The sequence below is a fragment of the Sciurus vulgaris genome (genome assembly GCF_902686455.1).
Source record: "Sciurus vulgaris genome assembly, chromosome: 18".
Taxonomy (NCBI): Eukaryota; Metazoa; Chordata; class Mammalia; order Rodentia; family Sciuridae; genus Sciurus; species Sciurus vulgaris.
Window position 1 is genome coordinate 9,410,503 of NC_136479.1, and position 19,975 is coordinate 9,430,477.

At 45.0% G+C, this 19,975-nt stretch overlaps 1 protein-coding gene across 1 annotated transcript; it reads left to right on the top strand.

The window, feature by feature from the left end:
* The first annotated feature begins 14,257 nt into the window (after positions 1-14,257).
* Positions 14,258-19,519, top strand: TNFRSF17 (TNF receptor superfamily member 17). Its single transcript, XM_079121424.1, has 3 exons — positions 14,258-15,664; positions 15,988-16,134; positions 17,898-19,519. The coding sequence occupies exons 1-3, from the start codon at positions 15,547-15,549 to the stop codon at positions 18,197-18,199; spliced, it is 567 nt and encodes a 188-aa protein (XP_078977550.1). The 5' UTR covers positions 14,258-15,546; the 3' UTR covers positions 18,200-19,519.
* The last annotated feature ends 456 nt before the right edge of the window (positions 19,520-19,975 follow it).

A 19,975-nucleotide genomic window follows, 5' to 3' on the forward strand; every position in this document is an offset into this window, starting at 1 on the left:
GTGACATTTGAAATTAGCGCACAACTCAGTGAATAGGAATAAACGCTCGGCACTTTCTTGCTGTGGGTGTCAGTCAGGGTGTCTTAGGCTGATGGGGAGTGTTGACTAACCCACCTAGTCTGTTAACTGGAGATCATGTAGGAAAATCTACACTTTGTTAAGTAGCGAGTATTTACTGTCAAGTGATCAACCACTCCCCTTCCTGTGGATATTTCACCAAGATATCCTGAGCCCTGGTAATAAAATGTTATCTAGTCATCTCCCATCACTAAAGCAAGACAAATATCAACAGGGGAAAGGCTGACAGCTCCTGATGTCAGCGTGTTCAGGGGCTTTCTACATTCCAAGGTTTGCAACACCACTTGTAAAGCCAGCACTGTATTTGAGGAGTTAGCTGGTAACATTTTTGTGTGGATAGGATTGAGCACCTACCTGTCTGAGACATCCAGAAGTAGCTCCATTGTATTGGTCAGGAGTGTTTTTTTTTGTCTGCCGTACCCGTGGATTGAACCTAGGGGCACTTTACCCCTGGACTCCATCCCCAGTCCTTTTTATAGTTTTTATTTTGAGACAGGGTCTCTCCTGCTAGGTTGTCCAGACTGACCAGGAACTGTGGTCCTCCTGCCTCCGCCTCCGAGTCACTGGGATAACAGGCATATTCCACCGAGCTCACCTAGCTTGGCAAAGGCTCTCAAGCAAAAGAGACAAGAAATGAACTCATCTCTGTAAAGGAAGAGGAATTTATTGGCCTGTGTAGATGAGAAGTCCACGGTTACTAACCTCAGGCGCTGTTACTACCAGCAGCTCAAACAAGTAAACATTTCTATTAAATTTATCTCTTGTGGGGGTGGAAGTCCACACCGGTGATCCCATTGACTCAGGAGACTGAGGCAAGAGAATCTCGAGTTCAAGGCCAGTCCAACAACTTAGCAAAACTCTCACATTAAAAAAAAAAAGGGCTGAGGGTGTAGTTCAGTGGTTGAGCATTTGCCTGGCTTGTGTGAGACTCTGGGTTTAATTTCCAGTACCATAAAAACAAAACCAAAGAAAAAACCAAAAGAACTCTCATCTTGTCCACAAGACACTGAGATTCATTAAAGGGGAAAAAATCTTCCTGCTGGAGAAACATCCTGATTGGTCACAAGTGCTCACACACTGAGCCTAAGGTGTGCGGATGGTAATATGTCTCCATGTGGGTCCCTTAGAGCACCAGTTCTGTTAATGGGTGTTCCGTGAGAAAGGCCCATTATCACAGGCATTTGGGAAACACTGGGGTCCACAGTATCCTCAGTTGAAGGTACTGGGTTCAAAAGAAGACACCCTAAGGCACTTTGGCACGCTGGGGACTCTGAATCAAAGGAGATCGGAAGGCCTCCGGGGTGAAGTCTCTCTGACCTCCTGTCCTCATGTCTCCTACCTGTCTTTCTCCTCCTCTATCCCCAAGCAATTCTTAGAAACCAGAATAACCTCTTTCCCAAGGTGAGTCACAGAAACTAGAAATATCACTCCAACCGTCTCCACCCTTCTGCATAGGAGTGGGCCACAAAGGAATGTTCTCGCCTACCTTGTCTGGTTGCAGGTGATAAGACCCTCCTTCTGGAGGGGTCCTGCCCCTACCCAGGAGGAAGGAGTGCCACGCAGAGGCCAAGGAGAACCTGAGTACCGGCCTCGCCAGCTCCCCCCAGCCTGTTCCTGTTAGGTCATGGTCTTTGTCCAGCTGCATTTCGACACGGCTGTGCATTCTTCATCAGATCTCACCATAAAAGTAGACGGCTTCCCCTGAGTCTTTGAGTCTTCCTTTCTCAAGTTCCACTTAAAACCTGGGTTAAGTCAATGTGTGATGTTTTTCTATTGTGGATCTGTCTTCGGATCCAGCAGCGTGGGCCCTGATGCTTATGATAAGGAGGAAAGGCACGGCCCCCTTCTGCCCGCACACCAGACACTTGCCGGAGCATCCAATACACAGACGTGCATTTTGTGGAACGCGTGGTTTCCCCAAATTCCTTTGCATGGAAATCTTCCTTTTGGTGATGGAAACCAAACCCAGGGCCTTGGGTATGGATGGCAAGCTTTCTGCCACTCAGCTACACCCCCAGTTTTTGAACTCTTTCATTTATGGAACTTTTTTTTTTTTTTTTTTTTTTTTTTTTTTTTTTTTTTTTTTGTGGTGCTGGGGATTGAACTCAGGGACTTGTGCTTGCAAGGCAAGCACTCTACCAACTGAGCCATATCCCCAGCCCCGGAACATCTTTTAAGACTAGTTTTTCCTTTAAATTCATTTTAGGAAACACTGATCTCTGCCCTTGAATGCTGGGTAGTTGTGGAAGAATGGGATTTTTTGATTGAGATAAAAACCGTAGTGAATAATAAAATAATGTTCAGTGGCAGGTTTTGGTGCCCAAATAAATTAAAAATAAGAAGTAAAATAATAAGATGATGGAAGTTCCTCAGAGAGCTAAACATAGAATTCCTATTCGGACCGGAAATTGAACCATTTGGGGTCTACCTATGAGAACCGAAAACATGTCCACATGGAGATTTGTACATGACGGTCAGCGGTTAGAGCACTTGCCCTTATGTGTTAGGCCAGGATAAATCAAATGTGGTCCATCCACTCAATGTACTTTTATTGAAGCATAGAAAGGAATGAAGCCCTGATATATCCTAGAGCATAAACTTTGAAATCATTATGCTTAAGTGGAAGAAGCCAGACACAAAAGGCCACTTATGGTATGATTTTGTTTACATGAAATGTCCAGACTTGTGACTGCTTATAGGGACACAGGTTATTTTGGGGATGTTAAAAATGTTCTGGAGCTAAGTTGTGGTGTGTATTAGTCTGTTTCCTCTTACTATAACAAAATGCACAAGGTTGAGTACTTTAGAAAGAAAAGAGGTTTACTGAGCTCACAGTTCTGGAGACTGAAAGTCCAAACAGCATTGTGCTAGCTCTGTGAGGGTTCCTTTGGCTCCTCATGGTGGTTGACATCACGTGGAAGGAGTGTGTACCAGAGGGAGAGATCACATAGTGAGGCAGCATGGGGACCAGCCTGGCAACCTGTCACTATGGAAATTGAGTAAAATAAAGTCTCACTCTTCTCATCAATTCATTGTGTCACCAATGTGTGTGTTCCAGAGTTACTTATACCTTAGGAAAGTATTTCCTCTAGTGTACTGTAAAAGTTCCTGAACTTGACATCTTGGTGGGAGAGGTAAACAACCAGCTAAATAATTATATCATCTTTATTTTTAAGCCATAAATTATATATATATATATAATATTCATGTTATTATTGTTTATAAATAACAATAGCATTTAACTGATACTGTTAACATTTCTGATGTACAATATGCTTAGATTATTAGACTGTATAATGCTATCAAATATTTGCAGGTGGGCTTTGCTGGCATGGTACAAAATGTACTTACTACATTAACAATGTTCCTGAAATTCCTCTAGGTGGTTAGAAATTGTAGAATACGGAGCTCTTGAACTTTTAAAGATACTTATCCTACAACCTGTGTGACATGCTGCAAAGAGGTCGTGTCCTTGACCCAGGCCCCACAGTGGTTGCCTGCGATGCCCTCCCAGCAACCACACAGAGTAAATACTAGCCCCCGATGGAGGTCTCATCATGCCACAAGTCATGCAGCTAATAAGTGGCACAGTTGGGACATGAACCAGGACTGACTGCCCGATTCTAAAGACCACCATCTCTTTAAAAAATGCATACTAATTACGTAGAACAATGGGTTTTGTTGTGACATATCTGTACATGAATCTATCATTTTTATCATATCCCTCCTCCCTACCCACCCCTTGCCCTCCTCCCTCACCTCCCCACCCACTTCCTTTTTTCTAATAGTCTCCTTTCTACTTTCCTGTTGTAAAGAGCATCATCTTGCTGGGCAAGGTGGTGCACGCCAGTAATTCCAGCAACCCTGGAGGCTGAGGCAGGAGGATCACAAGTTCAAAGCCAGCCACAGCAACTTAGCTAGACCTTGTCTCAAAATAAAAAATAAAAAGCACTGGCTATGTAGTGCCCCTGGGTTTCAATCCCTAGTTCCAAAAAAATAAAATAAAATAAGATTGAGATCTTAACCTACACCCAATGCAGCCTTTATTCCATATATCATCAGTTATTAAATAATTTTACATTTTAATTACCATGGTGTATAGATGGATTTGATGGATTTAAAACAAATCCAAGAATTCTCAAATTGTCTGCTATTCATACAAATACTACAGTTTGAAGTGTTTTTACACTTCAAAAATATCACTGGAAAATGTGCATTTAAAATCTCCTAATTAGGCTGGGGGTGTGACTCAGTGGTGAAGTGCTTGCCTGGCATGTGGGAGGCCCTGAGTTCCATCCCTAGCATCCATAAAAACCCACCCCCCCATCACCACCAGTTATAATTAAGATGCCTTTTATTACTCTAGTTGTACTTGTGAAGTCATGAAAATGTATCGCTCAAGCCTGCGGTGGGAGCAGAGGTAATGGTCCCAGCTGCGGCAGAGGGTCCATCCTCACGTGGCTCCATACCTCTCCTGGGTTGGTCTAGTCACCGCTTGGCCTTTTCTGCTGGCAGAGTCTCAGCTGGCACCACTCTCCAGAGGTAGAGTGGGATGCCTGATCCATACACCTGATCCGTCCCACAGACATCTTCATAACGACCCACAGGGAGCTCTGCACCTCAAGCTCTGCAGAGTTGTAGGTCCTGGTCCCCAGAAGGACACATTCTTGAATTACGACATGACAGGAATCATAGCAGAACCACAGGCTGTGCCAGGATATTTTGGACCCCCATGCCTAGCTTTCTGCAGGAGGCAAGGGGCATCACCAGGCTAAGAGGAATAACTGGTCCTGATCAGTAGGAGAGAAGGCTGCTTTTACACAACAGGGTCAGGGAGGAACATCTGTGAAACTAGGTGATCTACTTGGGGGTGTGTCAATCTGATTATGGTGACTATAATAAAGTACCTGAGATTAGATGACTTATAAAGTCAGGAGGTTTGTTTAGCTCACAGTTCTGGAGGTTCGAAAACATGGCACTGAGCTCTGCTCTGCTTTGGTGGGAGTCTCATGGTGGGTGGCATCACACTGGCAGGAAGATATCTCACAGCGAGACAGGAAGCAAGAAAGAGCTGAACTTGTTCTATAATGACCCATTCTCATCAGAAATGATCTACTTTGTAAGACCAGGATTAATCCCTTCGGGGGTGGTGTCCCCCATGATCTAGCCCCCTTCGATTAGGCCCCACCTCTTAAAGGTCCTGTCACCTCAACACCACTACACTGGAGACCAAACCTCCAGAGCATAAAACTTTGGGTACATCCTCAAACCTTAGCAGGGGGCTCCCTGGCCCTTCCTCGCACTAGTGAAACTGAATGACCTTGGTCTGAGAAGGACACGATTTGCTTAGACCTCTGGGTTGAACAAGCAAGCCATTAATACCCATTCAGGGGAGGGTAGAAGGTAAGGAGAACTTGGGTGGATGGTGGAGGAGAGGGTGTGTGTCCTTTGCAGCCCCAAGACCAACCTGCAGTGACAAAGGCTATGGTGTGAATCACTGATGTCCCTCTTTGAGTTTCCCCTCAGGGAGGAAGGATCAGGCAACAATGGAGGGCTGCTTCTTGAACATGCATGGGGAAGTGCGAGATGGGGCTGCGGTGGCCCACTGGTCCCTGAGATGTGCTGTAGGGGACAAAAGCAACTGACTTCCCTACCTAATGTCACCTACCACTGCTTGCTCACTGGGACTCAGCTTCCCGTGGCTGCTCCCAACCAGGCCTGGGCACTGTAAAGATCATTCTGCAGGACATAGCATTCTCTAAGGGGCAACTCTGGCTTAAGAACTCCCCATCAGCTGGACGTGGTGGTGCACACCTATAATCCCAGTGGCTCGGGAGGCTAAGGCAGGAGGTTCTCAAGTTCAAAGCCAGTCTCAGCAACTTAGTGAGACCCTGTCTAAATAAAGTATAAAAAGGGCTGGGGATGTGGCTCAGTGGTTAAGGGCCCTTGGGTTCAATCCCTGGTTACCCCTCTGCCATAAAAAAGAAGTCCCTATCAGACTGGTCAAGCTCTTTGGATTGTGCTACAGTCTGAGCCCCTTTTTCTCTTGTGATGAGGATGGAACCCAGGGCACCAATATGCTCGGCGAGGGTTCTGCCACTGAGCCACAGCCCAGCCCATAGTTTGAGTCTTCCTACCCGATTCCCGTCTTTCCCTCTCTTCCTTACTGATGTGAGCTCAGGAGCCTCATCTCCCTTCTCTGGCTTTTCCCCTTCATTTTTCCCAGGTGTCCCCTATAATAGACGCCATCTTGGCAACTGCTTCTTGGAGGACCCCAACTAATGTTGGAGTTTCTTCCCCTTTCACCTTGATCTTTTTCCAGCTTGGTGTTGGCACCATGCTTTCTCCTTAATGGCATTTTCACAATTTTATGTTCTGCAGTTATTACTTTATTGTAATTATTTTGCTTCCCCAACCAGACTGTAAAGTCTAGTGGGTCAGGCGCATGTCTAAAAGAGGTCACGGTTGTCCCAAGGCTCCTACCCCAGTGTCTGGTATACAGCAGGCACATACTCCGTATTTATTGGGCAGAGGCTTTTTCTCCATCTCTCAAATCATCTAACGATGCAGACACTGTGTCTGGTGGTGGTTGGTGTTTAAAGTGGAGATAAGAAGTGTCACAGGGAGAAGTCAGTGATTAAAAAAATAAAGAAAGAGAAAAAAGAAAAAGAAATCAAATTGCCTTGGCACAGTGCACCTCACAATTGTGAACAACTGGGACACCCTGGAAATCAAAGTGAAGTCACTTTGAAAGACTCTGAAAGAGCTGACGGAACGTGGCTCTTGTAATGGAGCCAAGAGGAAGAGTTCAGAGGAGCTGGTCTTCAAAGGGAATCTTCAGGGAAGCCAGCAGAGCCTGGAGAATTGGCCCCAAACCAAATTAGCCTTTTCATGTCCTCAAGCAAACGGGGCTTCTGGAGATGTGCGGAGATGGCAGCAGGCGGGAGGCGGGGAGGCACCGCTGCACACTGCCCTCCCCTTACAGGATGGCTCTCGGGCGCCCTGCCCTGCGCCTGCCTGCTTGGATCCCAGCCCTGAGCTGCTCCTCTGAGCATTAGGCTCACTCCCTCAGGCTCTGTTTCAAGGTGAAGAAGAAACTCACCTGTCTGCAGTTCATGGGCTCACCAAAGCTCCAGGCTTCCGTTTTGGTGTTTGTTGTTCCTGTTAGTTTGGGGTTCTTTTGTTTTGGGTTGCAATACACTAGAAAGATGTGCCTGGTGATATTTAGTTATCAAAAAGAAGTTTCTAGTGAAAGTAAACAGGCAGTGTTGCATGGCAGCTAAGTCAATGGCTTTGGACCCTTGTTAGTCAGTATAGTTGAGGTTCTAGTGCAGTAACAAATACCACTCGAATCGGGGGTTTATTTTTTATTTGTGCATCTGGTGTCCTAGTTTGCTTGGGCTGCCATGACTTAATACCATAGACTGGTTAGTTTAAGTAACAGGTTTATTTCTCAGAGCTCTAGAGACTGGGAAGTCCAAGATCAAGGTGGCAGTAGACTTGTTGTCTAGCAAGGACCTGATTCCTGGCTTATACACAGCCACCTTCTCCCTATGTGTTTCCCTTGGCCTTTCCTTGGTGCATGTCGAGAAACAGAGAGTATACAGATTATTCTTCACATAAGGTTACCAATCCCACCACGAAGGCAACCCCCTCACGATTTCACTTAAACTTCATCACCTTCCAAAGGCCCTTCTCCAACACCATCATACTAGGGATTAGGGCTTCAACACGTGACTTTGGGGAGCATGAACGCTCAGCCCATAATAGCATCAGCTGGGGCCATGTTCACATCACCCCCATTGGAATCCAGGCCCACAGGGCTGTCCCCCCGTGCAGCATTCACATTCACCATGAGCAAGGGAAGGAGAGCGTGGCTCTGCAAGCTTCTGCCTTCAGGAGACACGTACCTCTCCTGTTTGTACTTCCTTGATCAAAAGCAAGTGCACACCCACCTGTAACCCCGTGGGAAGCACAGTCTTGCCTTGGGCTCAGGGGGAGAGGAAAAGCACACTACTGGGGACAGCTGTCGTGACCACAGAGACCCAGTGTGGATATTGCTGAGAAGTGCTTTAAAGAAGCGATTAGTGTTTAAGTCAAACTTGAACAAAATCCTTTTGGCCAGCCCATCCTGAACCATACAGCGATGGAGACTCTGGGCACAGTTTCCAGGGGAACCAGGTGGATACGACACAGAGGTCACTCAAAGACATCAAGGGCAGGTGAGGGTGGGTGTGTAGTCAAGGGCTTTGTGAAGCTTTCATTTGTGTCTACTTGACTGGGCCATGGGGTGACCCAGATATTAGGTCAAACTGGGCTGTGTGTGTGTCTGTGAGGGCATTTTTGGACGAGATTAACATGTGCCCTAGTAGATCGAACAGAGCAGACTGCTGTGCCTAATGTGGTCGACCTTGTCCAATCAGTCCATGGCAACAGAGGGCTCCTCCTGCCTGCCCGAGCCGAGACATCGGTTTTTCAGCCTTGAGCTGAAACATCGCCTCTTCCTTGGGTCTCAAACCAGGGCTCTGGGGCTAGAACTTGCAGATTGGCTCTCTGGGGACTCCATCTTGCTGGTTGCAAATCTTGGGACTTCTCAGCCTTTATAATCACTGGGTTTGATTGCTTCTAATCTCTACATACATATAAAGACAGAACCCCGCTGTGATGGTTTGACTTAGGATTTGTCAGTTTTACAATGGCTGAAAGTGATATGCAATCAGTAGGAACTGTACTTTGAATTTTGGTCTCTTCCCAGGAGATGATGTATGGTACCACCCCCTCTCTCATGCAGCCCCCAGCCAGTTGCTCAATCAGGAGGGAAAACCACACCGTAGTGATGTGTTACCCGGCTGTGGTGTGTGGTAGGTCACATGCATTGTGAGATCTCCAACTCTCCATGTTTTTTATTTATTTTTTTCATTTTTAAAGTTCACAGGCTTTTATTTTATTTTATTTTTTACATGTATTATGCCATGTTTAACAGGACATAACCCCATTGTAAGTCAAGGAGCACCCAATATTCATAACATTGTTTCCGTTTCTTTGGAGAACCTTGATGAATTTCAGGCCTGGTTGTCCCTGGCCAAGTGAAAAGTCTACTGAGGGTCTTTAGAAGACATTGTGAACTTTCTGATTGGGGTTAAGGTTTAAAGGTAGAGATGCTCTTGGATGAAAACTTGCCTGTAAATTGGTAATTTTGGAAAAAAAAGAATCTTTTAGTTGGATGACATTTTCCTTGTAGAACAAGCTTCTGTGCAGACTGTCAGAATCCAAGGGAAGTCACTTTTATCAAGCACTAACCAAATAATAATAATAAATAAAGCCAGGGCTTATGAAAGGGGGCTCTCAGGCATGTGTGCCTGAGTCACAAAAGACTCTTCAGGGACCCTGGCCTTGCATAAAGGCCACTCACACAGACAGTACTTCTGGGAGGACATCTGCCCAGCAAAATCTGTTGACTCTAGCCTGACAACATCTCTTATTGAAGATCTTCATGGCCAAGGATTATCATGGTTTCAAAGTACCTAATCTTCCTCACCTGCTGCCTCAGCGTTTTGAACACACTCAGCTTACCCTGACATGCGTATTCTCAATGTCATGCTGCGTTATGGCCAAACAAACATCATTTTTCTTTGCAGAGTCCCTCTCTGATTGTTATTTCGGGGGACAACTAATGGCTTCAGAAACTTCAGGCAGCCGCTTTGCTTCCCTGCTGCTGTGAGTGAGGGGCAGAGCTTGGGATCTGTTTTTCTGACTGCTGTGGGTTCTCCTCTGTTCTTTCCATGCTGAGCAAGGTCAGGCACAGCACTCTTTTGGTGATATAAGGACATCGACACCTTCTCTCGTGAAACCTGAAAAAAATCTTCACATGAGTATCTTGCTGTTTCTGTTTTATTGTTATTCTGCTTAGTCCCCAAATCACAGTCTTTGAGAACTAGAGAGAATCATGGAGTTAATTAAATTTTCCCAAATTGTGTTCCACAAAACTGACATTCCTAAATGTTCATAGGGTACCCTTGGGAAAAAGGAATTTGGTATTCATATAGGTTTGATAAAGTCATCCTCCTTTGGGAGAATCCAAATGGAATTTAACATAGTAAAGTTTGAGACACTGATTATACTTTGAGGTGGAGATTTCAAGTAGGCAGCTGGCACATGGGTCTGGATTTCAGGGGTCAGGATGGGGTTGGATATGCAGGGTTTGGAGTTAACATGTTTGAAACCATGGGAACAGATGAGACTGATGCTGGGAGAGTTTAGATGAAGTAAGCAGTACGTTAGGTCTGGAGGTGCTGCAGCTTTCTGTGCTCATTTGAATGGAGCCAAGACCCTGGATGACATTGCTGAGCCAAGTGAGAGAAACCAGGACACTGATGGATTAACTGGCTCCCCTAAATCTGATTCTACCACTGGACTTTGAAGCTATAAAGCCAGTCAATTCCTTTTTCGCTCCAATTTTTACATAATTTCTTATGGAAAGAGTCCTGCCTGGTACGCCATCTCCCAGCCTCTTTGCATGTTTATCTCAGTCTCCTCTTAGTCTTTGCTTCCTCATATTTCACCTGTTCTGGAGCATAAGCAGAATTAAACTGTTACTCTCACCTTGAGGAGCAAATGGGAGGGCATGGCTCACCCAGGTCTCTGTCTGTGGTTGACATCTTAGGTTTCACTTAACAATTGGTTGATATGGCTACAGACTTCACTTTTATTTTTGGGCTAGCAACTCAAACTAAATGTGTGTAACTTATGCTAGAGAGGGCCTTATTGGAAGCATTGCAGGATTCCCCACAGAATCAAAGATGGAGCTAACCAACAAACCTGGGTGCATTAGTCTGTTTTCTGTTGCTGTAACAAAATACCTGAGGCTGTGTAATTTGTAAAGAAAAGAAATTTGCATAGCTCACAGTTCTGGAGGCCTAAGAGCATGGGGCTGGCATTTGCTCAGGGCCTGAAGGCAGAACTACCCAAATCCCTTCCATGCCCCCATGACTCAACAACCTCCCAGGAGGCCCCACCTCATAAACATCCCACCACTTTCTAACATTACCACAACGGGGACGAATTCCCACACACAAATCCTTGTAGGACACAGACCGAAGCCCTGGGGAAGGGAAGTAAGCAGAGCGACCCTGAGGAGCCCCAGCAGACTTCTTTTGAAATTTCCTCTGGCCTAACTACTCTGAGGCCTGCACTTTACTCACTAGGAGTGGGCTTTAAGCTACTCACCAGGAGAGACAATATGCTGTGGGGAGAGGAGATGAGGCCAGAAGCAGCCCCTGGCTCTGGTCCCTGGGAGCCTACCCTGAGGGCTGGGCTGGGTGACAAGCCATGAGGGGCCTGCCACCTTCTCTTGGAGAATGGAGCCATCCTGGGCTTCTCTGAGTTGCCTACAGAGCTTCTGCAGGTCTCTGCTGCTCTTAAGGCCGAGGGAGTGTGTCAAGGGAAGCCTGCCTCTCACTCTGCTTTTCCTCTTCCTTAAGCTCCCTACACTTTAAAACACTTTCCTATTCTAATATAATCATTCGAATGATGCTTCAATGGAAAGAAGTCTTTTCCTACCCTAGTTCTCCTGTCTCCTGGCAGAGGCAGGAACTGTCACCAATCTCCTGTATCTCTTCATGTGAGCCTGTGTGTCTGGTCAGAATTTTTGCTGCTGTGACTGAAAGACCTAACAAAGCTGGGAGTCGTGGCACGTGACTATATTCTCAGCAGCTTGGGAGGCTGAGGCAGGAGGATCACGAGTTCAAAGCCAGCCTCAGCAATTTATCCAGACTCTAGGCAACTCAGTGAGCCTCTGTCTCAAAATAAAAGAAAAAAGGGCTGGGAATATAGCTCAGTGATGAAGCACTCCTGGGCTCAATCCCCAGTAATAAATAGATAAATGAATAAACAAAAATACCTGACAAGGACAATTTTAGAGGAGGAAAAGTTTATTTTGGAGGTCATGGTTTCAGAGGTCTCAGTTCATAGATGGCTGGCTCCATTACTCAGGGCTTGAGGTGAGGCAGAACATCACGGCAGACACGTATGGTGGAGTAAAGCAGGTCAGAACATGGCCACCAAAAAACAGAGCGAGCGAGAGCGCTCTTCTCAACAGACAAAATATAAATCCCAAGACATGCGCCCCAATGACCCACCTCCTCCAACCACACCCTACCTGTCTATGGTGGTCACTAAGTTAATCCATTCCAGTGGATTAATGTACTGATTAGGTTAGGCTGTCAACTCAGGCATTTTACCTGTAAACTTTCTTGCATTGTCTCTCACATGAGCTTTTGGGGGACACCTTTTATCTAAACTATTTTGCCCCAGGATCCCAAAAGTTCATGTCCATTTCACAATGCAAAATTTACATTGAGTCCATTTCCAAGCGTCCCCATAGTCTTAGCAGTTCCAGGATCGCCCAAAAGTACAAGCTTGAAGTCTCCTCTGAGACTCAAGGCAAATTCTCAGTGTAAGCCCTGGTAAAATTCAAAACCAAGTTACATATTCTCAATCTATAAAGGCACAGAGTAAACATTTCCATTCCAAAAGGGAGAAATCGGGGCATAGAAAGAGAATGGGACCTAGCTGGGTAAACAATCCTGTAGCTCCACGTCCAACATCTGGGGCCCATGGCATCCTGATGTTCTCTCCAAAGGGTTTGTATCTCTGTCTTATGATCTTGCTGGTTGCAGCCCACCTGGTCACTCTTTTGGCTTGTTTATGCTTGATTCCTGCAGCTTTCCTCCCCACACATCCTACAGTATCTTTTACTCTCGGGGATCTCCACTGCAGCTTTGGCTTCCTTCTCACTTCTTCATGCATTGTCCTCTCAGGGGCAGCCTGCAAGGCTGCAACAGCCTGCAGCCTGTTGTACTTTACTTGGCCTCCCAGGCCCCCCTTTGCTATCTCAGCGGAAGCCTCCATAAATCCCTAATTTCAGCATTTTGCAGTCCTACAGAACCAGCACCCCCTGTCTATGCCACCATCTTGAGCAGTAGCCCAGCCCCCAGGGATTCTGGTTGCAGCATACCTAGTGGCCGAGCATGGTGGAACTTGCTAGCCACCCTTATGTAAGCCGGGGGCCTACATGGTCCTTCTCAAAGCAATTTTTTCTTTTATATCTTTGAGCCTGAGATGGGTATGGTCTTGCCAATTCCAGAGATGCCCTCAAGTCATCTTTCCTATTGTTTCTGAGGAAAGTCTCTTTAGGGGTTGTAATGTCTTTAATAACCAATTAATGTCTTTAATAACCGGAACTAATGTCCTTAGTTCTGGTTTTACTTGCAGTTTTCTGGTCAAACTGTAATTTTTATAAAAATCTTTTTGCTTTGATTTCTGCATCTGGTTGTCACAATTATCTTGGCTAAAAGTTGCCAGCAATACCCATGCCACGCCCGAAGGCTGTGCTTCCTTGAAAGTTCCTCCACCAGATTAGCTAGTCCAACACCAACAGCCTCACAGGAAGTCTAAGGACATAGGCAAAATGTAGACAATTTCTTAGTGAGGACTAAAATCAGTGGCCTCTAGTCCATTTTCTAGCAGAGTATTCCTTCTCTTCTGAAACCTCAGGAGCCCAGTCTTTACTGTCCACAGACCTATTGGCATTCTGGTCTTTTGAACTTCCACCAGAATCTCCCATTAAGCTCTGTTGACAACAATTAAAAAGTTTTTTCAACGTGCATCTCTAAACTTCTCAAAATTTTCTCCAGAAAAGCTCTATGGTCAGGTTAGTCACAGCAATGACCCCATTTCTCAGTACTGATTTCTGTTTTAGTCAACATTTTCATCACTGTGATCAAAAGATCCAATAAGGACAATACAGAGAATGAAAAAATTATTTTGGGTTCACAGTTTCAGAGGTCTCGGTCCACGAATGGGTGCTTCTACTGCTCTGGGCCTGAGGTGGGGTAAAACTTCATGCCAGAGAGTGTGGCAGGGGAAAGCAGCTCAGGACATGGCAACAAGGAAGCAAAGAGAGACTCAAATTCAGGGTTTTGATTAATATCTTAGTTCTAACTTTTTTCTAGGCTGGCTCAAATTCTGCATTTAAAAATGTGCTGCTTTTTAAAAAAAGTGTTGCTTTTAACGTCCACATTTTATTTCATTGTCATAATTTTAACATGTGTTATGCACTATTTTTAAAACACAAAAACCTGTAAAGGATAACAAAACTACATTAAAGTATTCATTCAGCTTAATGAATAAAACTTAATACTTAACAATGAAGGCTGTTTTGAATTCTCCTCCCTGCAACCACTCCAGAATCGCTACACTGAATTTGGAGTTTGTTTCCTCAAATTTTAATTGAGTTCTGTATTTCTGATGGATCTTAAGACCCCTCTACATGGGTGCTGCATTCAGCAAACTCAAGTGATTTCATTTGTTTCAAGGAAAATCCAATGAGTAAGTCGGTCTGTCTGTCCATCTGTCCATCCATCCCAAAATGCCTCTAGAAGGGTATCTATCAGGGACTGGCCAAACAGAACACATCGGCAGCCGGTCTGCAATCCCTGGGATATGGCCAAGGGTAACAGCAATAATTTTTAGATGCTTGGACCATGCATAGTTTTTCTATCTGCTTATTTGTATTTTCTAATTTCAGCAATGGAACATGGATTATTTTTATTTTATTTTTTAGTGCTGGGGATCAATCCTGGGGTCTTGTATATGCTAAGTAAACACTCTATCACTGAACTACATCCTTAACTACCACACCTTTTTAATTTTGAGATGGGGGTCTCCCTGAGTTGTGAAGGCCGGCCTCAAACTTGTGATCCCTTGCCACAGCCTCCTGAGTAGGTGGGGTAGCAGGTGTGTGCCACTGCCCTCAGTGGATCTTATTAATAGCAATAACAAAACACTCCAACTCCCTGGTTCTCCTTGTTTTAAGTGCGGTGCAATTGTTCCTACATTCGGAACCTGGTGGTTGTGCTTGACTTTGACTTGTCCTTCCGTCTCTCACATTCTGTCATTTATTACTGTACCTTGTGGTTTTCTTAAGTACATTTCTAGCTTCCTTGTCAGATTTCAAGTTCTTAAGGGGCACAGACTTGGTCTGGTCTCTCCCTGGGGCTTATCACAGAGGACAGCTCATAAACAGATGCTCTGGAGATGGTCATTGAACTTGCTGCCTGATGCCCCAGGCTTAACTGCATCTTGCAACTGTCACCTGGTTGGGAAACTTCCTCTAAAAATAAGCAGTTTCTGTTTCAGATACCGCTTGTCCTGATATTTACATTCCACCTTACCCCACCCAGCCTCAAACTTAGAAATGTGAATTGAAGGTGGTATTCAAATCCTTAGCACAGTGCTGACGGCCCCCAGAAGAACCAATGGAATGAGGTCGAGTTTGTTTGTTTTTCCCCCCTCCACACTCAAGCTGCTGTCACTACATTTGCTGGGACATTCTTGAAGATATTTTACTTGTCCTTTCATGCTGTTCTTTTTGTTGTTCCCCGGTTTCTCTCTGAGATCAAGTTCCAGATGGCTCAGCAGTGCTTCCAAAATGAGTATTTTGACAGTTTGCTGCATGCTTGCAAATCTTGTCACCTTCGATGTTCCAGTACCCCTCCTCTACCATGCCAGCGTTACTGTAATGCAAGTAAGTAAGACTGCTTCAGCAACTATGCGTTGGTGTGAAGTATTCTATATCGATTATTTTTTCGGAGGATAAACAGTATGGGGAAGATGGTGAGCTTTTTCTGAATCCAAAAGAGAAAGGAGACAAAATGATTATTCAAACCTGAACTCAGTTTTATTCAGCACTGTTAGCAACATAGATTTTCATCTGCTGTTCTAATTAAGTGGTATTTAGAATTTAAAAGTCAATGCTAGTGAATTGGGGAAACTGAATGGCAAATAATTCATATTTGATGTGATATTATGATATCAGCCTATTTCCTTTCTGACATTCTTTTAATAAAGGTATGAACAATTCAGTGAAAGGAACAAATGCCATTCTCTGGACCTGTTTGGGCCTGAGCTTGATGATTTCTTTGGCAGTGTTTGTGCTGATGTTCTTGCTCAGGAAGATGAGCTCTGAACCACTGAAGGATGAATTAAAAAACACAGGTTGGTTTGGTGGTGATCTTTCCAGTCTGTTTCCAAGAGGGGCTGTTGCAAGTTTCATTTCCTTTTCTTTTTTAACATTGACTTTTTCATCTGGTCACGGTTCTTTCAAGTGTGTTAGTTGATAGCAATGTTAGAGGCAAGCAGCCTTCATTTGGGCATTCATGCCTTCTTTGCAGATCTCCTGACAGTATCAGCCTTCCCCAGTTCTTTTCTTGCTAATTAATCACTCTATTGAAGTCCTCAGGCTTTCTTGGAAAACATCTTTGACTAAAGTTAGAACACTGATTAAATGTCCTACTGTAGGAAACTGCGAGCCAGGCCTGCTACTATCAGGAAAAGCATACTTGGCAAGATATGTGGTCTTGTTTTTAGTACAAATGTGTTATTTGCTTGGATGAATGTTTTACTACTGAAAAATGCTAGAAATGAATAACCAGTTTCTCCTGGATTATTTGAGTATTCATCTGAAAAAATAATTGCTTATTAGGCAGTTGAGAATCAGTCCCAGAGAAGCCAATGTTCTGCTTAAGTGCCTCTCAAGATAAAAATATTTCCGTAGCACCTTTCCCCACGTTCTGATTTTAAACAGAGCAGCAACTGCCCTATTTCTTTATACATTTATTTTCCATGCATAATCTGTAAAGCATCACCTCATCTGCTTTCTAGTGCAGGGTTGGCAGGTGATGGTTCCATGTAATTTACTAATTTTTCTCTTATCCTGGGGTCAGTAGAGAAGTGGAGAATATTTTAATGTAAGATAAAAATTGTGTATATTTACGGTGTACAGCATAATGTTGGATACACACATGGTGAAATGATGACTAGTCAAGCAAACCACCATGACCATTTCCTCAGGTACCTTGAAATTGACTCGTAGCTAATCTGTGTTACACAGTACAGTGCTAGCTAGAGTCATCAAGCCCCACTGGAGATCTCCAGATGTATTTACCCTACATAACTGCAACGTCAGATCTTTTGGCCAACAGCTCCCATTTCCTGACTCCTGCCCATGGTACCCACTATTCTGCTTCTACGTATCCAACTTCTTTAGATTCTACATATAAGTGAGGGAATGCAGTATTTTTCTTCCTGAGTCTGCCTTATTTCTGAGGGACTCCAAATGTGACATTTAGAAGATAAAAGTTATACTGTAGAATGCTGGGAAGTAGAAAACTTATCTTCACAGGTGTGGTTGGTCATAATAAGACTTTTTATATGATCATAAGAGATTCACTGAAAAAAATTCACCTGCTATCAAAAGCTCCGTAAGAGAGCCTCTTTTCTTCTGTGTTCTAAAACGTCACCAGAGACTGATTTTGGTGTGCTGTATAACATATGGGCACTTCTGTCATTTTCATGTGGGAAGATAAGGTCAAAACCTCAACGCCTGCAAGGGTCCAGTGGGTAACCAAGGCAGGTTCTGGGCCAGGTGGTGGCTCTGCCAACGGGGCCCAAGGCAGGCCTGAAGGTGACAGCTGCTCTCGACTCCAGCCCATTGTTTCCGTGCTGTTTCTCTGTTGCCACATTTTGTTCTAAAATTTAGTCTAATTGTCCAGATTCACATGTGCAATCTCTTGATTTTTAAATGTGATTGTCACAAGCAAACACACATAACACTGTCCCCAAACCAACCACACTTTAGAGCCCGGCGTGGTGGCCTGTGGTCTGTTAGTCTACCACTCCCAGTTACTGCTTTGCCCTGCGGGGACATGAAAACCGAGGGGGGTGGGGGTGAGGTTAATGTTTTTGTTTCTCGCCATCAGGCTCTGTCCTGCTGGACGTGGCTAATGCTGACCTGGACGTGGCTAATGCTGACCTGGACAAAAGCAGGACTGGCAACAGCACGGTCCTTCCAAGAAGCCTGGGGTACACGGTAGAAGAATGCACCTGCCCAGACTGTGTCAAGAGCAAGCCCAAGGTCGATTCTGACCCCTTCTTTCCGCTCCCAGCCATGGAGGAGGGTGCTACCATTCTTGTCACCACCAAAACCAATGACTATTGCAAGAGCCTGCCAGCTGCTTCAGGTGTCGCGGGGACAGAGAGGTCGACTTCTACCAGTAACTAACCCTTTGACTGGTGTGGAGCTGCTCCGAAAATCGTCTGTCAGAAGATGATGCTTCAGGTCCCTTTGGGGTGACTGTCAGTGGCGGACACGTCACTTTCTGTCCGCTAGTTCTGGAAGTGGTTACATGCATTTCCCTAACTCACTGTTAGGAGCTCATCTGTGGAAACTTCCTTGGTTTCATGATTAAATTCTTAACTCAATGAAAAAAAAAAAAGAGTACTGCAATCTGTAGACCCCACAGAGTTGAAACCGGGGAGGGGTCGACCACGTGTGGCACTCTACTGAAACTCCAGACAGGTTGGCGAGGAAAGTCAGTCTTATTCAAAGCCAGGTTTGAGAAAGACAGTTGATCATTTTCTTTCTCAGATTTCTATCTTCAGGGACTTGGAAGTGAAAGGTGGCGCAGGGGGACAAAAGGCAGGAAATACATGTATGCAGCTTTGGCTAGGCTGTGCTAATCAGAAGCAAGCCACAGACCCAGGTTCCCTGGTGCCCCTTAGGCCCCCAGCCTCCATTTTTCAGGAGGAGGAAGTTCAGAAGTTAAAACAATACGGAGCTTCTAATCTCAAAGGGCTTCTGTTTCAGACTCACACTTAGACCACCTCTCTCTGGTACACACACACATTTGGACAGACTGGATTTTTTTTGACTGTTAAAGGAAAGCAAGGTTATCCTGGGTATTTCTGTGAACAGGAGAAGCCTGCAGTCAGGCTGATTCAGCACCTGCATGCACAGGTGGTTCTAGGCCTTGCAAGCTTCCAGCCTAATGGGGACATCAGGCATTAATATAATCATACAAGAACACGGATAGCTGCAAACTGATAAATAGTCCTGAGCACCCAGGTGCATGTCATAATGATCACAGGTACACAGAAGTAGGCTTGCTAATGTGCTCAGGACTGTTCTGAGTGCTTTACTTGGACTAACTCATTTAATGTGCACAAAATACAAGCAGGTAGATCATTATTATTTCCATTTTACAAAGATGACATAAACGGAGCAAAGTAACACAGCCAGTGAATGGCTGTCCCTACTTGTGCTGCTGTAACAGCAGCATACCTGACACTGGGTAACATATGAAGAACGAAAACTCATTTTCTGGGGCTGGAGTTGTGGATCTGTGGTAGACTGCTTGCCTGGCACGTGTGAGGCCCTGGGTTCAATACTTGGAACCACGTATAAATAAATAGTTAAAAAAGCCATTGACAACTTAAAAAAAATCATTTTCCTACAGTTCTGGAGGCTGGTGAGCTCAAGATCCAGGTGCTGGCATCTGGGGAGGGTTTCCTAGCCATCTTCACAGGGCAAAAGGTAGAAGGTCAGGCTGGCTCAGCAGGGCGGGAGACTATAGTGGGCTTGACGACCTTTGTGAGGGAGCCTTCACGGCCTACTCAGTTTTTTATGGCTTGACTTCTCCATATCATCATATTGGCGACATCTGAATTTTGGAGAGGACATTCAAAGTAGAGGTGGCAGAGCCAGTGTTTAAATGAACAGCCTAAGACCAATTTGTTTTACCCTTCCTGTCAACTGGATTGCACTTCCTAGTTTACATCACCTTGGGCTGTTTTCTTAGTCATTCCTGGGGGAGGGTTTCCCTCCTGGGGTTTATGCAAAAGGACTTAGGGTCTTATGGACAAGCCCTTGGGTCATCTACTGGCTTTGGTCAGTTAGGATGCCTACTGGCACCACAGCATAGGCTGAAGGTCTTGGGGCTATGGCTTCTGCACACATTTGGAATATGGGGGAACTTTGTAGGGAACTTTTTGCACATTT

What these genes read in the sequence shown, in the direction of transcription:
- TNFRSF17 (XM_079121424.1), top strand. Translation starts at nt 15,547, where the DNA reads ATGGCTCAGCAGTGCTTCCAAAATGAGTATTTTGACAGTTTGCTGCAT. An exon ending in CCAGCGTTACTGTAATGCAA is followed by an intron (nt 15,665 to 15,987) that starts GTAAGTAAGACT and finishes CTTTTAATAAAG; the next exon opens with GTATGAACAATTCAGTGAAA. An exon ending in GGATGAATTAAAAAACACAG is followed by an intron (nt 16,135 to 17,897) that starts GTTGGTTTGGTG and finishes TCTCGCCATCAG; the next exon opens with GCTCTGTCCTGCTGGACGTG.